Consider the following 16,446-nt stretch of genomic DNA (forward strand, 5'->3'; position numbering starts at 1 on the left):
TGGCCATGTTAGTAGTTGGATTCTTACTGATTGTATGGGGTGGACAGGTGTCTTTATGCAGCTAACAACCTCAAACAGGTGCATCTAATTTAGGATAATAAATGGAGTGGAGGTGGACATTTTGAAGGCAGACTAACAGGTCTTTGAGAGTCAGAATTCTAGCTGATAGACAGGTGTTCAAATACTTATTTGCAGCTGTATCATACAAATAAATAGTTAAAAAATCATACATTGTGATTTCTGGATATTTTTTTTTTAGATTATGTCTCTCACAGTGGACATGCACCTATGATGACAATTTCAGACCCCTCCATGATTTCTAAGTGGGAGAACTTGCAAAATAGCAGGGTGTTCAAATACTTATTTTCCTCACGATAGATAGATAGATAGATAGATAGATAGATAGATTTTTGAAAACACATTTTCCATTGATCTTTTCATGACTTTATAAAAAGTGACATCAATACAGAGGGTAGACATATTAACATAAATGTATTGCAATTCAATACCCCAGCGCTAAATGTATAGTATTATTATTAGTAGTAGTATATTCTAGTTTTAGTCACATTGTAAACACTTGGACATTTCATTTTACTATTAAATTTTGCCACAGCAAAGAGCAAGCCTTTTGACAGAACTTAAAAAAATCTAAATTCTTTTAATCTAAAATTTTAACATTTCACCATTTACATGCTCCCCCTCGGCCACACAATACGTCACCATGGTCTCAGTTTCCACCGTTACGGTGATGACACACAGCTGTATATTAGCACCAAACCATCCACTGAGCTTCCCCCTCAGTCACAACTGTCTTAATGAAATAAAAATCTGGATGTCATCCAATCTACTCAAGCTAAACAGCAAAAAAATGAAGCTAATGGTAGTGGCTCCCAAGCCGCTGCTCCTCAGGGTAGGTGATCTACTCCTCAAAGTGTATGGTTGCTCCACCTCTCCATCCCAAGAAGTCCGCAACCATGGACACATCTCCAGACTTCGACCATCACTCTCAGACTCTGTGGCAGAGTCACTCATCCATGCCTTAATCACCTCCCGCTTGGACTACTGTAATGGTGTCCTGTATGGGGTACCCAGCAAGGTCCTGGACAGGCTATAATCGGTCCAGAACTCTGCTGCCAGGGTTCTCACACACTAGGTCATGGCAGCATATCACCCCAATCCTCAATCAGCTTCACTGGCTCCCGGTCAAATTCCGCATCACCTACAAAATCCTACTCCTCACCTATAAATGTCTCCATGCCACTGCCCCCCAGTACCTACTGGACCTTCTCCACACCTACACCCCCTCACGGAACCTGCGCTCCACCGACAAGGGGCTGCTCTCTGTACCCCACATCAGATTGTGGACTTTTGGGGACAGAGCCTTCAGCGTCACAGCCCCCACCCTCTGGAACTCTATCCCCACAGAGATCCGAAATGCTCCTTCTCTGGACACCTTCAAAAACCTTCTAAAAAGCCACCTCTTTCCAAAATAAAATTACTTTTTATTGTTCTGTCTCTGCAATTATGTGTAAAGCATCCTTGGGTCTTGTGAAAGGTGCTATATAAATATAATAAACGTTATTATTATCATCATCATCATCAACATTTTAATCTCAAGCAATAATATTGACTATGAAATAACTATGAAAAATTAATCATTACAAGTTAATTTTTTGCTGACTAATAAGGAAATGTGCTGAGGTAATCTTCTTACCTGTCTGAAAGCATGCATGGGAGGTGGGCCTGGAGGAAACCCAGGGAAGCCAGGACCACGCATAGGGGGAGGTTCTTTGTGGGTCTTGGACTTTTGGAGTTTACAGTGTGGCTGTTTGTGTTGGTTTGGTGTGGTTGACCGGTCACTCTCCTCTGTTGACGATTCTGCCTCCTTTACCTTAATTGCAGAGACAAAATTGCTTTAGCTTTGATTTGTTGATTTTTTATTCCATGGTGACTTCACATAGGGGAACTATCTTTGGATTTTTCTGAGCGTATAAACCCCCCCAGAAGATTTTTTTTTTTTATTATTATTTTTTTTTAAATCAATAGCCAAAGCGATTTACAATCCATATCAAATATAAGTGGTTTGGTAATTACAACTTTATCCTTGCATTGGTTACACTGTAATCTTTTTTTTTAATGTTCATTGCATTTCATGGGGCAGTACCACAAAGCAGGATATAAGTGATGGGAGCTTTGAGAAGTAACTTTAGGGTTAACCCTGAGTTCCAAAACGGTTTTGTAAATAGGCTACAACTTGTTGTAAGTTTTTAAGATATAACAGTAAGCCTACATATCTCTTCAAAATTTGTTTCATTTCCATTTATTATTCGCTCCCAAGTCCGTTTTACAGAGCCTTTCGCAGCCGTTAAAATAAATGGGTTTAATTTTGTGAGGGTGAATATTATGAGCATATGAGTAAGTCAATGTAGCGTTATCATGTAACGATTACTTACTTGAAAATATTATTGTTAACGTTGCAGTGGGAGTTTACCCGAATTTCCAGCATGTTGTGTGAAGGTGTTGAGAATCAGTTTTTCTGGGCCAATTTGTACACCTTTTTGACATGGACGGATATTTTGTTGCATTTTCTTTATGCTAAGTTAATTTAGAACAATATTTGAAACACTTTTGAGTGTGTTAAATAAATTAATCTGATTTTTGAAGTTATGAGAAGTTGTTAAAAGTGAGTTGGAATGACCACTTAATCAGAGCCGTAGGCTTTTCATGTGGAAACACCGACACCTAGCCGAAGCTGAAAGAATAAGGCTAAAATTATCATACAAGCCATAAGAACAAGTGCTGCTTGATTATGGCAAAAATCCTAAACACGATTATTTTGGTCATGATTGAAATCACGATTATTAACACGATTACTGATTGACTTAGGAAACAGCATGCATTCACTGAACTTTAAAAATTGAATGTGTCATTTTTTAAAATTTATTATGGATTCTCCCAAATTACCCATGAAATAATAATCGGATATTATTAACTTTAAACATCCTCTTATACACTGAGTGGAGCAGGGCAGGGGCCCTGTACCATGAAGCAGGATTTGAGCTTATCCAGATAACTTTGGGGTTAACCCTGGGTTTTCAGTACCATGATGGTGGTTCACTTCTTACTGGGGTAGATGGCCATGGTAACTTCTGCTGAACGGCTAACCTGCATCGGAGTAGGTTATGTTCCAGATAAGAGATCAACTCTATAAAAACGCCGCCTACTGACCAATCAGCTCTCTTCGGAAATCACCATCTGTTGGAGACCCCACAGGCTTTATCAGCTGATTTTATGTTTGCTACTAGTCATGATCTGAAATACACAAAATGAAATACTTGATGGTAGGTCATCATCTGTGCATTATGGAGGGGTATACACATTTTGGCAGACTGCATGTCCGGCCTGGTAGAACAAGTACTGTAATCACTTTTTGTGTATGAAAAGTGATATTTAAACGCAATGTATTATTAAATGATTATGATAATTTACCCTTTAAGGAGGGGGGTTCAGAACAATTTTCAGCGATATCCAACGGCTATCATAATGCGGATTACAAAGACAAAATACAATGTCATTGTCTACAATGCTGCATTCAGTTTAATGTACATTTCGAATCAAGTAGATGTAATTGAGGCGAGTAATGTGTTAAACTGATTACAGTGATCTTGATTTTCCAAACAGTAACACAGATAATCAAGTGATCAACTCCGAGGTCAGTTATAACATCGCCAGATCTATCGTGAAATAACTGTTTGCTTTACGAAGGAAAATATATAGTCCATAGTTGAATGTTTAGACAGCCTCAATGAATAATACGAAGTTCAAAAATACTTAACGTTAGCCCACAGAAGAATAAAGACATTTATTTTGATAGATAAGCGATACTAAAATGATAGATTAAACAACCTACATGTTATATTTTTTTTATTTACTTAGGTGAAGTCTAATGTCCACCTTCACCACTGAATGCATGCGCGCTCCCGCAGCCGATGGAACATTCAGGGGTAACTACCTGGGCGCTGCTGTAAAGGAAAGGGTGCGCTGGATTTATAACATAAGTCAAACAAGCGTCATTGCGAAACTGCTTGCGGCACAATAATAGTTTTATTTCGATTAACTTGTTTTTATAATCGTTGGAACCCCCAAAATCGAAATCGTGATTAAAATTTGATTAATTGCTCAGCCCTAATAAGAACACATCAAATCAACACATCCATATAATAGGCTATGCCTGTTAACTAAGGCATTCACAATGTCGGCAATTTTCTGTCCTACTGCATGTTCTTAGACTATGTCTATTTGTCTAATATTACAGTTTGCTCTTCGTTTGTAAAATATGACGCTTTGCTGCCAGTGGACTTTTCCATGTTTGCGATTGGTTATCTGCTACTAACAACTCATGGCTGGATCGGGAAACCCTGGGTTGATTTACAGAGTTGATAACCAGCTTCGTGCGACTCCTTATTCCAATCCCGATTGTTAGGGTTAAGTGAAGCCAGATAACAAAAAGATATCCTGGGTATGTTGAACTTGCTTCGTGGTACAGGCCCCAGGAGTTGTTATTTGATAAAGATCAAGTACTGTAATTGATATTTAACTCACTTTGCCTCAACTGACCTTGTCTGTCAATCAGTTTCTACTATTAATTGCAGACTATAGTGGCCAAATAAAAACAAAAGTAAAGTGTTTGAAAAAGCAAAAAAGGACAGTATGTCAAAAGGAAACTTGCCCGTTATTGAATAAAGTTTTTCTCATACTGCAAATATGCAGAATACAGCAGTTGGCTCATCGCCATAGTGACTTTTTAAATGAATAATTACTCTAGCTTCCGTTCACAGTGAATGGCAAAATGTGAAGTTGGTGAGTCTTCTCTAAAGTCATGCTATCAAATTTTTTGTTTGTTTGGACATGACATCATGTCTTTTACATTTGGCACACGGGATTAATATAAATACACCAAACAAAATGGACTCAAAAGATGCAATGTACATCACCATTAACCCTGTTAAACAGGTAACAATATAAAAAGAAATCTAATGAATATGCTAAATGTATTGTATTGGATAATTACAGAGAAAATCAATTATTTGCACTGCTTTACCTTGGTATTTGTTTCCTCATCGCCCTCAGAAATTTCGGAAAGCAAGTCTTCAAGATTGTGCTTCTCCTCGTTGCCATATCCGGTGTAAACCACTATACATGTGCCCCTCTTCTCGTCTATGGAGGAGATAGTGGCTGCATAGAGCTGGCCATCCTCTGACCAGTATGCAGTGCATGAGTCCCCAACCTGCCACTGTGACATGATATAAATTGTAATTAAGACCTCTTTGTTAATTCGTGAACTCTAAGCCTTCTTCCCTTCTTCATACTTATCTGTTGTGTTTAGTAATGTTTAGTACCAATTACACACCTCTTTATCTGGTGGTGCATTGTTTCTTTTCCTGCTCTGGTTCTTTTTGTTGTTCTTCCGTTTTTTTCCTGGTTGGTTTTTCTTGGAGGCATGTGGCTCATCTTCACTCTTAAGGGCAGTCTGACACACACAAAACAAGAGCAAAGCAGACACATAAGTGGCAAAACCCCCCTTAACATTTTATATGTACATACACCGCAAAGCACCTATTTTACCTTGAACGATGCAACAGCCTTGTCATATGCCTTTATCAATGCAGTGTCATCCCATATATCCGAATCATCACTCTGGAAAAGAGAACATATTTAGAGCCCCCGCTGATGAAAACTGCTTTTTAAACAGGTATTTACAGTTCAGTACGAGATAGTAAAGATGTAAATGGCTTGAGGACTGTCGGCCAATTTGCTACAGTGCAGCTAATTTTTGCAGCTGCCCCGACATGTTTACCTTTGCATCCCCTGCACAGTGAGAAATTATGCTAACGTTATAAGACTTTCTGCAGATATAACGTTAAGTTAGATAATTCACGTGATGTCTGTCCACGACTGTATTACAACAAGGCAATATCTTGACTATTGAAACACGTTATGTACACAGTGGATTTCTGTGTTCGGTTTTCTTTTCTTCATTTCCTCTTTGTTACAGAACTTAACGTTAGCCAAACTCTGCGTTGGTTTGTAGCTTAGCTACCTAGCTCCCCATCTCAAACCAAACATATAACTGCCTACAACGGTTAACATGTGTTGTCATCTTATGGTCAGTAATGTATATTAACTAACCTGTCCAGCCCCGCGAGTAAACAACACGTCTTTGCATCCATTCGCCATGTGAAGATATGCAGATTACCCCTGCTAACTGCTAATTGCTAAACAACGAGCAACGTGCGTCGGATATGGCGACTTACTAAAGCGATGTTGACGTATATATATTGCGACACAGGGGTTGGCTTGGCAACGAAGGTAGCAGGTAGTACTCGACTTCTCCAAAACCCACAAACAAAGCAGATTGTTGTGTGTTATTGACTTAACTAACTTAAATTCCCCCCAACCAGACAGCACCGGAGACTGAGCGTTGTGTTTTGAGCAAGCAGACATGATCGATTCCGCTCTAAGTTCTTTGGGTGCCACAGTTGTCGTCGCTACATCCAGCGATGAGAATCACCCACCAGAAAACATCACTGACGGGTGAGTAAGTTAACGTTATTTAGTTGTTTCTGAAATAACTCCAATGGCTTTGTCGACCTTACGTTGAAAGTTAACGTCAGGTTTTCCGTTTGTTCAACGCTAACGTAACGTACTGAACCTCAAACCCATCGGATCAATGTTGATATTTTGATTTTTGTTTCACCCAGAAACACTAAGACTTTTTGGATGTCCACCGGGATGTTTCCTCAAGAGTTCATCATTCGCTTTGCTGAACCCTCGAAGATTTCTACTGTGACAGTGGACAGCTACAATGGTATGTTCTGTGTCTGTGATAGTGTCTATATACTGTTACTGTTTGTTTGTTGTTTGAGAAATCAAGCAAAGCATTATTGTCTGAATTAAAGCCTTGAAGTTCCCCATGACTGTAAACACAGATTATTTCCCTCACAAAATGAACTGGCCAAAGCTAGTCCATTGGCGTATACTTACTCATTTTGTTAGCATTCAAACTGTATACTAAATCTCATATTTTTAATAGTTAATGTCTTTGTCAATGCTGTCGTCAACATTACATTTTACATTTACATTTATTCTTTTGGCAGACACTTTTATCCAAATCTACTTACATTTGAGGAACAACATACAAGCATCAATATAGTAATATTTTATGTTATTAACAGCTGGATCATAGTTAATGTTCCAAAGTATGGATGTTCCTTCAGGTGTTAGACCAATCTGACAATGGCCTAATTTTTCACATTTCTTAAATGGACAGAATCTAAACACAAAAAGCAAATTACTACCAAATACAATCTAAAACTTAAGGAGAAATACATGAATGATCAGCTTTCAGCTCACCATTGATATACTCTGCCATGCCTTGTATTTTAGATTGTGCACTGAAAACAATCTGGTGTTTGTACCCTGCCTCTGTACATGGGGAAACAAAGAAAGTGGCTTGGACTGAGCCACACAACACAATTTCAGCCATGATTTGTCTGTCAGGTAACGTTAAATGACTTGCCCACAGACATTCAGCTGACTTTCCAGTTTGCCAAGATATGCTGTTGTTGTGAGGTTAGCAATAGTAGCAGGAGACTTGTGTTGCTGTCTGGAACTGGTGTGCTGGTTCTGGGAAACTCTTCCTCTCTGCATGGAAGCTTACCAGCAACTGTTGCGACAGTTTGCTATCCCATAACTTAGCTTACTTTGTGGTATCATTGTTCGCTCTGTATCATGGTATTTGTCGTGGTTTTTAATTTCTCCATAATCATAAACCCCACCTCAAGACTGTGTTTCCTGAGACTTAAAGGTTTAGATCAGTAGCGTTTGTAATCAAGTAAAGAGGCCTATATTTTTTTATTATGACCAGTTGATAAACACAGAAATTAATGTTGTGTCTATTCCTCAAACTCTTTGATTAGGCTATTTGTGAATACATTTACATGGTAAAAAAATTACTGATTGATTTGATTTTGGTTGAGATACTGGCCAAGAACTGACTGTGTGGTATTTTGAAGGAGTAAAAACATGATTGGAACAACACTTACAAAAATTATTATGAATTCTCATTAAATTCACATTAGTCACATGTAAGAGAACACAGATATGTGGGATAGATTTTGAATGTGCAGATAGTTTTGGACATCAGCAGAAAACCTGCTGAAAAACAGGATCTATTGAAGTCCAGTAGTTTATAACTGAATTAAAATTATATAATTTATCATTGAAATGAAATGGTGCCACATGCACATTTAAAGCGGTTACTTCCCCAAACAAAAGACTGGAGGGCGGGCTTTGATTGTGTGCAACAAATTTAATGGCGAGTTGTGAGCAATTTCATTCAAAACCACAAATGTCAGCCTCATGGTGGCATCTTCTGGGGACCACGAATGTTTGTACAAAATGTCATGTCAACCAACAGACTATTGCCATGCCTATAGTATTGCATAAAATGTAATTTTACCACATTTTACAACAATTATAATGCTCATTGTCAAAATGTATTTGTTCCTAGGCATGAGTAACAAACCAAAATGTTCACAGTTTGTCATATTTTATCACAAAACCTGAGATTATATGTTTTTCTTAATCGAAAAATATAACTAGTTTGTGTTGTTTCAGTGTTTATTTTCTCCTTTTCAAATAATTTATAGATATCTGCTTGTATTTTTTTCTTTTGCAGTCAAGCATCTAAAGATAGAAAAGAATACATCGCCAAATACTTCTCAATTTGAGTTTGTTACAGAGAAAGGTAAGGGGGGCTTCCATCTACAGTATCTGTTTGCACATTTGGTTTAAATGCCAAATAATTAAAATTGTGATTAACAATGATGTCTCATAGAATTTGAACATACGGAGGGACATCTTCAGTCAAATGCTTTTTTGGTAAGTCAAAATGAAAATATTATTATGTAAAAGATATGAATATATAGAATTAACAGGTAAAGCAACTGCTTCTTTGTTTTTCTCTTTCAGCTAAATGGAAGCAGTGCAAACCACCTTCGTTTTATCATCTCCTCAGGATATGATCACTTTGTCTCAGTGCATAGAATCAGCGTACAACATTTACATACTTGATTGTTGTGAATTAAAGCCTCTGGGTGTATTTTATATATGGCTTTATGGTATTATTTGATATATATGTAGATTTATTATGCTCACTCTGATTTGATAAGTGACGCACACACACAGAGACATTCTCTCCCTTGCGGCAGACAGCTGCTACAGAAACTGTTAACCAGAATCTTATAAGCATATTCCATGTATATGTGGGGTTAATTGATTTGGAAAAGCAAATAATTTATGTCTAAACAAAATTAGTTTTATCAGTGAAGTTGCAATTGCAGATGGTTGAAAACTACAGGTGCATTTTAAAATCTGGTCTCAAATTCTGAAATTGGCTTGATTCCATTTTCTGTATTTGTGGTTATTTAATGTTATGGATTCACTTATGGGGCTTTTTATCCCACATTCAGCTGTTCCTGCTAATTCCACAAGCTGATAGTTGGCAAAGCTTTAGAATAAAAGAGTTGGATTGTGATGAATGGTAGAATTACTTACAAAGGAAGTTTCTCTCTGTGTGAGAGATAGAGTTAATTAACTAATTTTGAGCAGTGGGGGCTTAAATTGGCATCCGCGCCCCCTTTAGAAATGGGGAACCATTGGCGATGCAGCTGGGGGGTGGGGGAACCAGATGGTTTCCCAGCCAACCACTGAATCTCTAAAGACCGTGGGCCAATTCACACAAAGTATTCAAGCCACCTCCTGTACTAATATCCTCCACACACACACTTGCACACTAATACTGACTCCTACCTACCCCCATTGCCATTTTAACTTGTCTGTAGCAAAGGGTTCAGCAGTGTGCGAGGACACTTTGGGACTCCCTCCCCAATTACTTTGCTGACTGTGGAGGAGCTTGGGGATTTGCAGAGGCTGTGTATGTTGTAGCCTGGTCTGCATGCAGGGCTCAGAATAAACCAATAAAAATATGAAATACATGCCAAAATAACTAGCCCCCTGATATTTTAGAGCAATTAATTGCTTAGGGGTATGGCTGGGATATAGCACATTTGAGTATGAGTGTGTAATAAGTAATGAGGGTGAGGTATAAAGTGATACAGTGTACTCATCTATTATTTACCGGTATGGAATATTTATTATAATGTTAGAGGTGAGGGTCGGGCCATGAATGAAAGCGCAAACTCACATTTCATAGGAGTATAATTTTTTTTTTCACAATAGTTAAAATTTTTTTGCTGTACATATTTATCCAGAGACCCTTTTTATATGTTGAAGGGTTTGCAAATGCACCTCCCCGTCACTAATGAATTCAGGCTCTTTTGTGCTTGACTGTCAGCCGATCAGCAGAATCACAGCAGGATATGAATGCATTATTATCATGTCACTGCAGGGCAAGGCTAAATTATCACCCAGTGTCTTCAAACGGCGGCCTAACTGCTGTCCAATAACACTGACATCTGCTGGACCAAAACTCTGTAAGTCCAGATTCCATACAAAGAGATGTGTATCATTTCTTCCCCCAAACTGCTACTACACGCCATGGTAACACTTTACAATAAGGGACACAAAATTTTAAGTAGTTACCATGGAACAAATGAGGAACGAATGAGGAACTAACTGCTAAATGCGAAAACTCCTAATCAAATTTCTTCTCAAACTAATAATGATTAGTTAATTAAGATACAAGCGATTAATGAATCAGCAACAGAAACAACGTGATTATTCATGAATGAACGGTGAACGGCACACAACTAGTAAGCGTAACGACTCCTTCATTACTAATTACATAAACATTAGTTACAGTTTTTGTGCACCCCAAGTAAAGTGACACATAATACTGAGCAGTTACTATGTGATCCTTCATTACTTCATCATTATGTTATGATTGCCTACTCTTTTTGTGACCCCCTAAAGTAAAGTGGTGCATCATACTGGGTGGTTACTGATTCATTACTTCATCATTAATTAAGTTAATCAGCAACGACTCATGATGCAAGTGATCAGTATGATCGATTCACAGACATTGATGAACTAATCATTACCTAAAAATTCATTAATATAAGATCCCAGTCTGTTCTCTAATAAAGCATAATTATCTGCTATATAGTCCGCCATTAGGAATTATTAGGGAATTTCTTCCCTACTATTTGTTCCCCACTTGTTTCTTAATTAACTAGTCATTAACCAATTATTAGATACTCTATAAAATTTGATTATGGTGTTTTCTCATTAACTAATGGTACACTTGCAGTTAGTTCCTCATTAGTTCTTCTTTTGTTCCCTGCTAACTACTCAAAATGTTGTGTCCTTTTATTGTAAAGTGTTACCAATGCCATATTTAAACATCATCATCTTATGAAAAGGATGAATATTGAAAGATAAAACATAATGCTTGTAATTGTCATCATGTGCCATTAAAATAGATCTAAAAATCCATTCTGCTGTTAAAGTACATGTGAAATGGCCGTATACATATTGCATAAAGCAAATGAGAGCATTGCAGAAAGGATACAATCATTCTGTATGTGATGTTTCTTATATGGTTATTTTGAGTAAGAAATCCCCTCACCCACCCAGCTCTGATATTTTCTTTCATGTCAGCCCAGTGACTTCGAATTTCTAGCTATCTCTTCTGTGTGGTCCTCCTTTCATGTTAGTGACGGAGCCATGCGCATTGACAATGGGCCTTAATTTGATTTCATTTTTGATTTGGTCCAATCAGCTTAGTTATGACAGGCGCAGAGCTGGAAAGAGCTGCTGCATGGGGAAGAAAACACTATAAAGGCAGAAATTAGATGATTAGACTGCAGAGGAAAACAATCTTCTCATTATTTAAGTCCAAGAAGGATGGAGAATCATAATGAGGGATTGACAAAGAGTGCAGTTGACAGCTTTGAATATATATCAACAGCATTCATATTTATTTCTAAATCCAGCATGTGCTTGTGAAGTTGTGTAATAAATAGTAACAAGTGTTTGAAAAAAATGTGTTTTATGCAGTATTGTCTATTGTGGTGTGGTGTTCTTAATCAAAACTATTCAACCATATTACCTTTCAACATGAAGTGCATTAAAGGACAGTTTTTGTAATCATTAAACAAAAACATAACACAGAATAATCCAATAATATGTTTGTTGATGTTTAAATACAGATACATTTGCTCTCATTTGCTGATTGCTGAAATAGATGTAAAAAACTCTTGTTTTTTCTTTTTTTTTTTTAGATAAACAGCATTTTTGAATACACAAATTAAGTTGGCAAAGGTGTTAAAAAGAGCACTGATGCAAAAAAGACAAACATTTGCTGCTATTTAAATCATCCATGTTTGCACCCTAGCTTGTTTGTTGATACTAATTTCCAATTCTATCTCAGCATACCGTCTGTTTCACTGAGGCTTTTGTTCCCAGGGTGTGCAAGTTGCTCTTTGTTGGTTTTGTAGATCGAATTCAAAGAAATTTTCACCAGTACCACAGCTTTAGTATCAACTGTCCTTATGCTGCCTCCCTATTCGACCACTTTTCTGTGCAAAGGCCGAGAGTAAGGGCTGTAAAACACTTATCAGTCACTTGAGTTTGAGTGCCCCTAGTTACAGCACCTCACCTTAGCATTCCACTTAGTCTGTCTGGCACCAAATCTCTCCTGACCTGCTGCGGTAATGTAATGTAATGGTGGGTAGCTGAGTAATCTCAAGCAGCCTCATTACAAAGATTACCACACATTCTTGAGCGTAGTGTGTGCATATATTTCTGCCTGATAGTTGATGTGAGCTCCTGAGTATTGAGTGGGTCGAGTAGTAAACTTTTGCTTCACTATCTACTTTGCCCTTGTGGGAAGTGGAATAGCTCCAAAATAGTAGAGCCAAATGTCCAGGGCTGCTAGGAAGGATTGTTTGTCTCTGAGTGGAACAGTGCCAGCTAACTCTCACAAAGTTAGATGAACAATGTAGGGACAGAGATAGACATTACTGGAAGATCACCCCCTTTTCCCCATAGTGTTTCTCTTAAAATATTTGCTTTAATTGTATTATATCCAACCCCCTTTAATGTCTGTCTCTCTCTCTCTAAACACACACAGAAGGTGAATCCAAACATTTGCATTTGCCATTCGTATCTGTCAGAAGTGGTCGACACTGTATTATGTGCATTTCTGTATCAGGAATTAACATATTGGTAGTGTAATAAACTTTCCATGCATCATTCAGGTGTAAGGTTTGCTTGCTCAGACAATCCAGTGACCTAGTCCACTGGTCCAAAGTGTTAATTTCGGCTCAAGTTTAGATGGAGCCATAGAAAATTAAATTAGGTAATTAGATGACTGTGAGATTTCATCAACACAGTCATTCTGAACTACAATGAACCCATTTCAGATGTTTGTGTTCATAAAGAAAAAAAAAATAGTTTCATGTATCAATATCTGTTCAGTGGAGTGATGTTATTGTATGAGTGGAAACGATATGGTACCTGAATTGACACACGCAATGGCACTGCCTTGCGAAATAAATCACTGAAATGTTTTGAAGTTCTTAAGGATGAAAATGCATGACAGGATAAAATTATTTTAACATGTATTTTGAAGTGAAAAACAGATATGTAAATAGATATGTGCCTTGTTTTGAAATGGTTTAAATTTTTTGTGCGCAGTCCCCTTAAGAATGGACAGAGTGGGAGCACACAGTCACGTGGATACACAGGGCAAAGTGGATGATGATAGATGATATATCACTGCCATTTTCCATGCTGGGAGGGACAGATGTTAAGGCATAATCATGCTTATCATGTGTTACCATCAGATATTTACCATGAAACAGATAAATCAGCTATTGTCTGGCCTGCATCCATTAACAACTAATAAATGGAGTTTACACTACAAAATTGTGCATGATTTGAACGATGAGTGATCCTGTTTGACAGCATGGTAAAAAAAAAAAATATATATTGTCATTTGAACATTCAATAACTTAGTATTTAGTTTTAAACAAATACTAAAAGTAGTCACAAAAAGCTATTTTCAGTTGTATTGTTGCTATACAATTATTGGCTCATGCACATTATATTAAATAACCAAACACTGTGTAAAACACTAATTAGCAGTGAATCTCCCGGTGTTATAATATCATAAATAGCTGGGGTGAAAAAACAATCAGTTCACTTTTACTGAATGTGTGTGAGTGCTTCCCATCAAATCTCTGTGGCAATAACATCGTCATATGTTTGTAACCCTGAGCTGTAGTTGATGTCCATGCCCAGCTCTGTCCGGCTCTCCAGTTCAGCGGTCAGCTCCTTCAGGATCTTCTCCAGGTCCTGGTTTTTCTTGTGCATTTGCAAGTAGTTGATCTGTAGCTGCTTCTGGTACTTGATGACCCTGTCTTTCTCCTTGTTCCATGTTTGCCTCTCCCGCTCGAAGCTGCTGGCCAGCCTCTCATGTGCATCCTTCTCCTCCCTAAGTTGCCGCTTCAGTCTTTCCACCTCCCTCTGGAATAATTCTGTGGAGATGTGTCCACTGTTCTCCTCCCCCTGGCCCTGAGCAGGGGAGTCTGAGCCTTGGATTGGTCTTTCCAAGACCTGAGTCTGGGTATGGGCTTCAAGTTGCAAACTGTGCTGCACCCTCTGCTCTTTTGCCATTGCCAGATCCTGTTTCATTTCCTGAATGTCTGTCTCCAGTTTGCCTACTTTCTCCCTCAGCAAACCAGCCTCATTCTTCTTGCGCTGGAGTTCATTTTGGCACACCTGAATTTAAAATGTAAAATATTCAGACAAAGGCTGTAATTAAGAAGACTTTTATGAGTGATATAACAGGTCTAATGAAGTGTCAAATAAGCTCAGATTATATAAGTCTGCTGGAACATGGACATCACTAACACAGTTGAGTAAGGTCACAGTTGAGTGTAGCACATAATAACAGGTATCCTTCCTAACTAAAAGTGCTTTTATATGATAAGCACTGTGTGGGAATCTTATTCACGTGTCCTTATTTGAAAACCATTATGCAATGAATTGTCAGTGAATCAGTCATCAACAGACTAACCTCAACCTCTATGTTGCGAGAGTGGAGTTTGCCCTCGTGGTCTTTATTCTGTTTCTCGAGCATCTCCATCTTCGCTGTGTTTTCCTTCAGTGAAACCCTGAGGCTTACTATCTCGTTTAGCTTGTGGCTGACGTCCGCCTGGCAGTCTCTCAGTTGCTGCTTCAACAGTGAGATCTCCCCTGTCTTCTGGCACACCTACATTTGGACAGAAACAATAATGAAGGTGAACCAGTCAGAGTGATGTTGGGTGTGATATGGACCACACGCTGGTAGTTCAAGGAACAATGAACCGTTGGATACCCTTTCACTGTTTATGATGTTCTGTTATTTTCATTTTGATATATTTCCCTCCATCCAGCATCATGTACATTTTACAACTACAATGAACATGTTTTTTTTTTTGCATTTTCGATAAAGAAAGCTCAGAGAAAATGGTTGGGAAACACTGTGTTGGGCAGGTAACAAACAGTTGGTTTATCAGAGCTGGTTTGCTAAAAATGACTGGAAACTGGTCTGATGAGAGTGCTGAGACTGAGCAAAAAACAGTAAGGTTGCTTACAGTAAAAAAAAACAAAAAAGAGAGCTGAAAGTTCCCTCCCAGAGAACTGCAAAGTTGGTGATAGTTCTCTGTGGGTTCATCACTTTGATCCTTTAACATTACACAGATATTTGTTTAATTGATAAGTTCATTTCACACATCTTGTGAACGAACTCTGTGGCTTGGGACAATATACCTATGGGTGAGGAGGACTACAGTGATAGCAAAGCGGGAAGTTTTAGATTCAAGAAAAAGTACATAATGCTCCCGATTAAAGGCAACATTGTGAACTACTGAGGAAAATGTGAATGGAGAAGTTGGTCTATCTGACTCTTTTATGATGGATTTGTGTTTCTTATTAAACATGATATGGTGGATTTTTCCTTTAGTGATGGAAGAACATTATGTTCCCACACCTCATCAGCAGCCTTCAAGGTTGTACCAGAGTGTGTGCTGCAAGGTTTCAAACCCAACAGATATCACACATGACTCATGACTCACCTCCCATTGAGTTTCCTCGAGTGTCGGAGTGAGCAGCGTGCTCTCTCTCTCATAAGATCTCAGTCTGAGCTCAACAAGATCTTTTTCTCGGGTAAGCTTTGAGACATCCTCCTGAAGCCTCTCCTTCTCGGCCTGTGCAAGAGTTTTTAAAATTTTATTTCACCTATTCATGCAAGTGTGCAGTGTGTGGAATTTCTATGCATCTACTAATACTTTTATTTCTTAAATGAAATTAAGGTAAAATACTATATCTTAAATGTTTCACTGGAAAGGGAGCAGGGTTGGTGGGATGATGACGAAC

The 16,446-nt window shown here is 38.2% G+C and overlaps 3 protein-coding genes across 7 annotated transcripts in view; 1 reads left to right on the forward strand and 2 right to left on the reverse strand.

Annotated features, from left to right (window-relative positions):
- Window positions 1-6,359, reverse strand: part of smn1 (survival of motor neuron 1, telomeric) — an 8,148-nt gene extending 1,789 nt beyond the window's left edge. The window contains exons 1-5 of the mRNA XM_046034504.1: window positions 6,190-6,359; window positions 5,626-5,697; window positions 5,411-5,530; window positions 5,102-5,293; window positions 1,715-1,891 (exon numbers count right to left, since the gene is read on the reverse strand). Coding sequence (XP_045890460.1) covers window positions 1,715-1,891; window positions 5,102-5,293; window positions 5,411-5,530; window positions 5,626-5,697; window positions 6,190-6,237 — 609 coding nt within the window. The 5' untranslated portion in view covers window positions 6,238-6,359. The remainder of the gene's footprint in view (window positions 1-1,714; window positions 1,892-5,101; window positions 5,294-5,410; window positions 5,531-5,625; window positions 5,698-6,189) is intronic.
- On the forward strand, window positions 6,166-9,168 carry hspb11 (heat shock protein family B (small) member 11). 3 transcript variants are annotated; one of them, XM_046034506.1, is made up of 7 exons: window positions 6,166-6,376; window positions 6,462-6,594; window positions 6,762-6,868; window positions 7,447-7,560; window positions 8,741-8,809; window positions 8,900-8,943; window positions 9,034-9,168. In XM_046034506.1, the coding sequence occupies exons 2-7, from the start codon at window positions 6,503-6,505 to the stop codon at window positions 9,133-9,135; spliced, it is 528 nt and encodes a 175-aa protein (XP_045890462.1). In that variant the 5' UTR covers window positions 6,166-6,376; window positions 6,462-6,502; the 3' UTR covers window positions 9,136-9,168. The 3 variants fall into 3 exon arrangements, with proteins under 3 accessions (XP_045890462.1, XP_045890461.1, XP_045890463.1); XM_046034505.1 differs by lacking the exon at window positions 6,166-6,376 and having other exon boundaries at window positions 6,384-6,594; XM_046034507.1 differs by lacking the exons at window positions 6,166-6,376; window positions 7,447-7,560 and having other exon boundaries at window positions 6,384-6,594.
- A 2,811-nt stretch (window positions 9,169-11,979) lies between these two features.
- The window catches only part of lzts1 (leucine zipper, putative tumor suppressor 1), a 34,252-nt gene continuing 29,785 nt past the window's right edge, over window positions 11,980-16,446 (reverse strand). For all 3 annotated transcript variants that reach the window (XM_046034501.1, XM_046034500.1, XM_046034502.1), the window contains 3 exons: window positions 16,146-16,277; window positions 15,107-15,301; window positions 11,980-14,808 (listed from right to left, as the gene is read on the reverse strand). In XM_046034501.1, coding sequence (XP_045890457.1) covers window positions 14,260-14,808; window positions 15,107-15,301; window positions 16,146-16,277 — 876 coding nt within the window. In that variant the 3' untranslated portion in view covers window positions 11,980-14,259. The remainder of the gene's footprint in view (window positions 14,809-15,106; window positions 15,302-16,145; window positions 16,278-16,446) is intronic.

The sequence above is a fragment of the Micropterus dolomieu genome, linkage group LG21, assembly GCF_021292245.1.
Source record: "Micropterus dolomieu isolate WLL.071019.BEF.003 ecotype Adirondacks linkage group LG21, ASM2129224v1, whole genome shotgun sequence".
Taxonomy (NCBI): Eukaryota; Metazoa; Chordata; class Actinopteri; order Centrarchiformes; family Centrarchidae; genus Micropterus; species Micropterus dolomieu.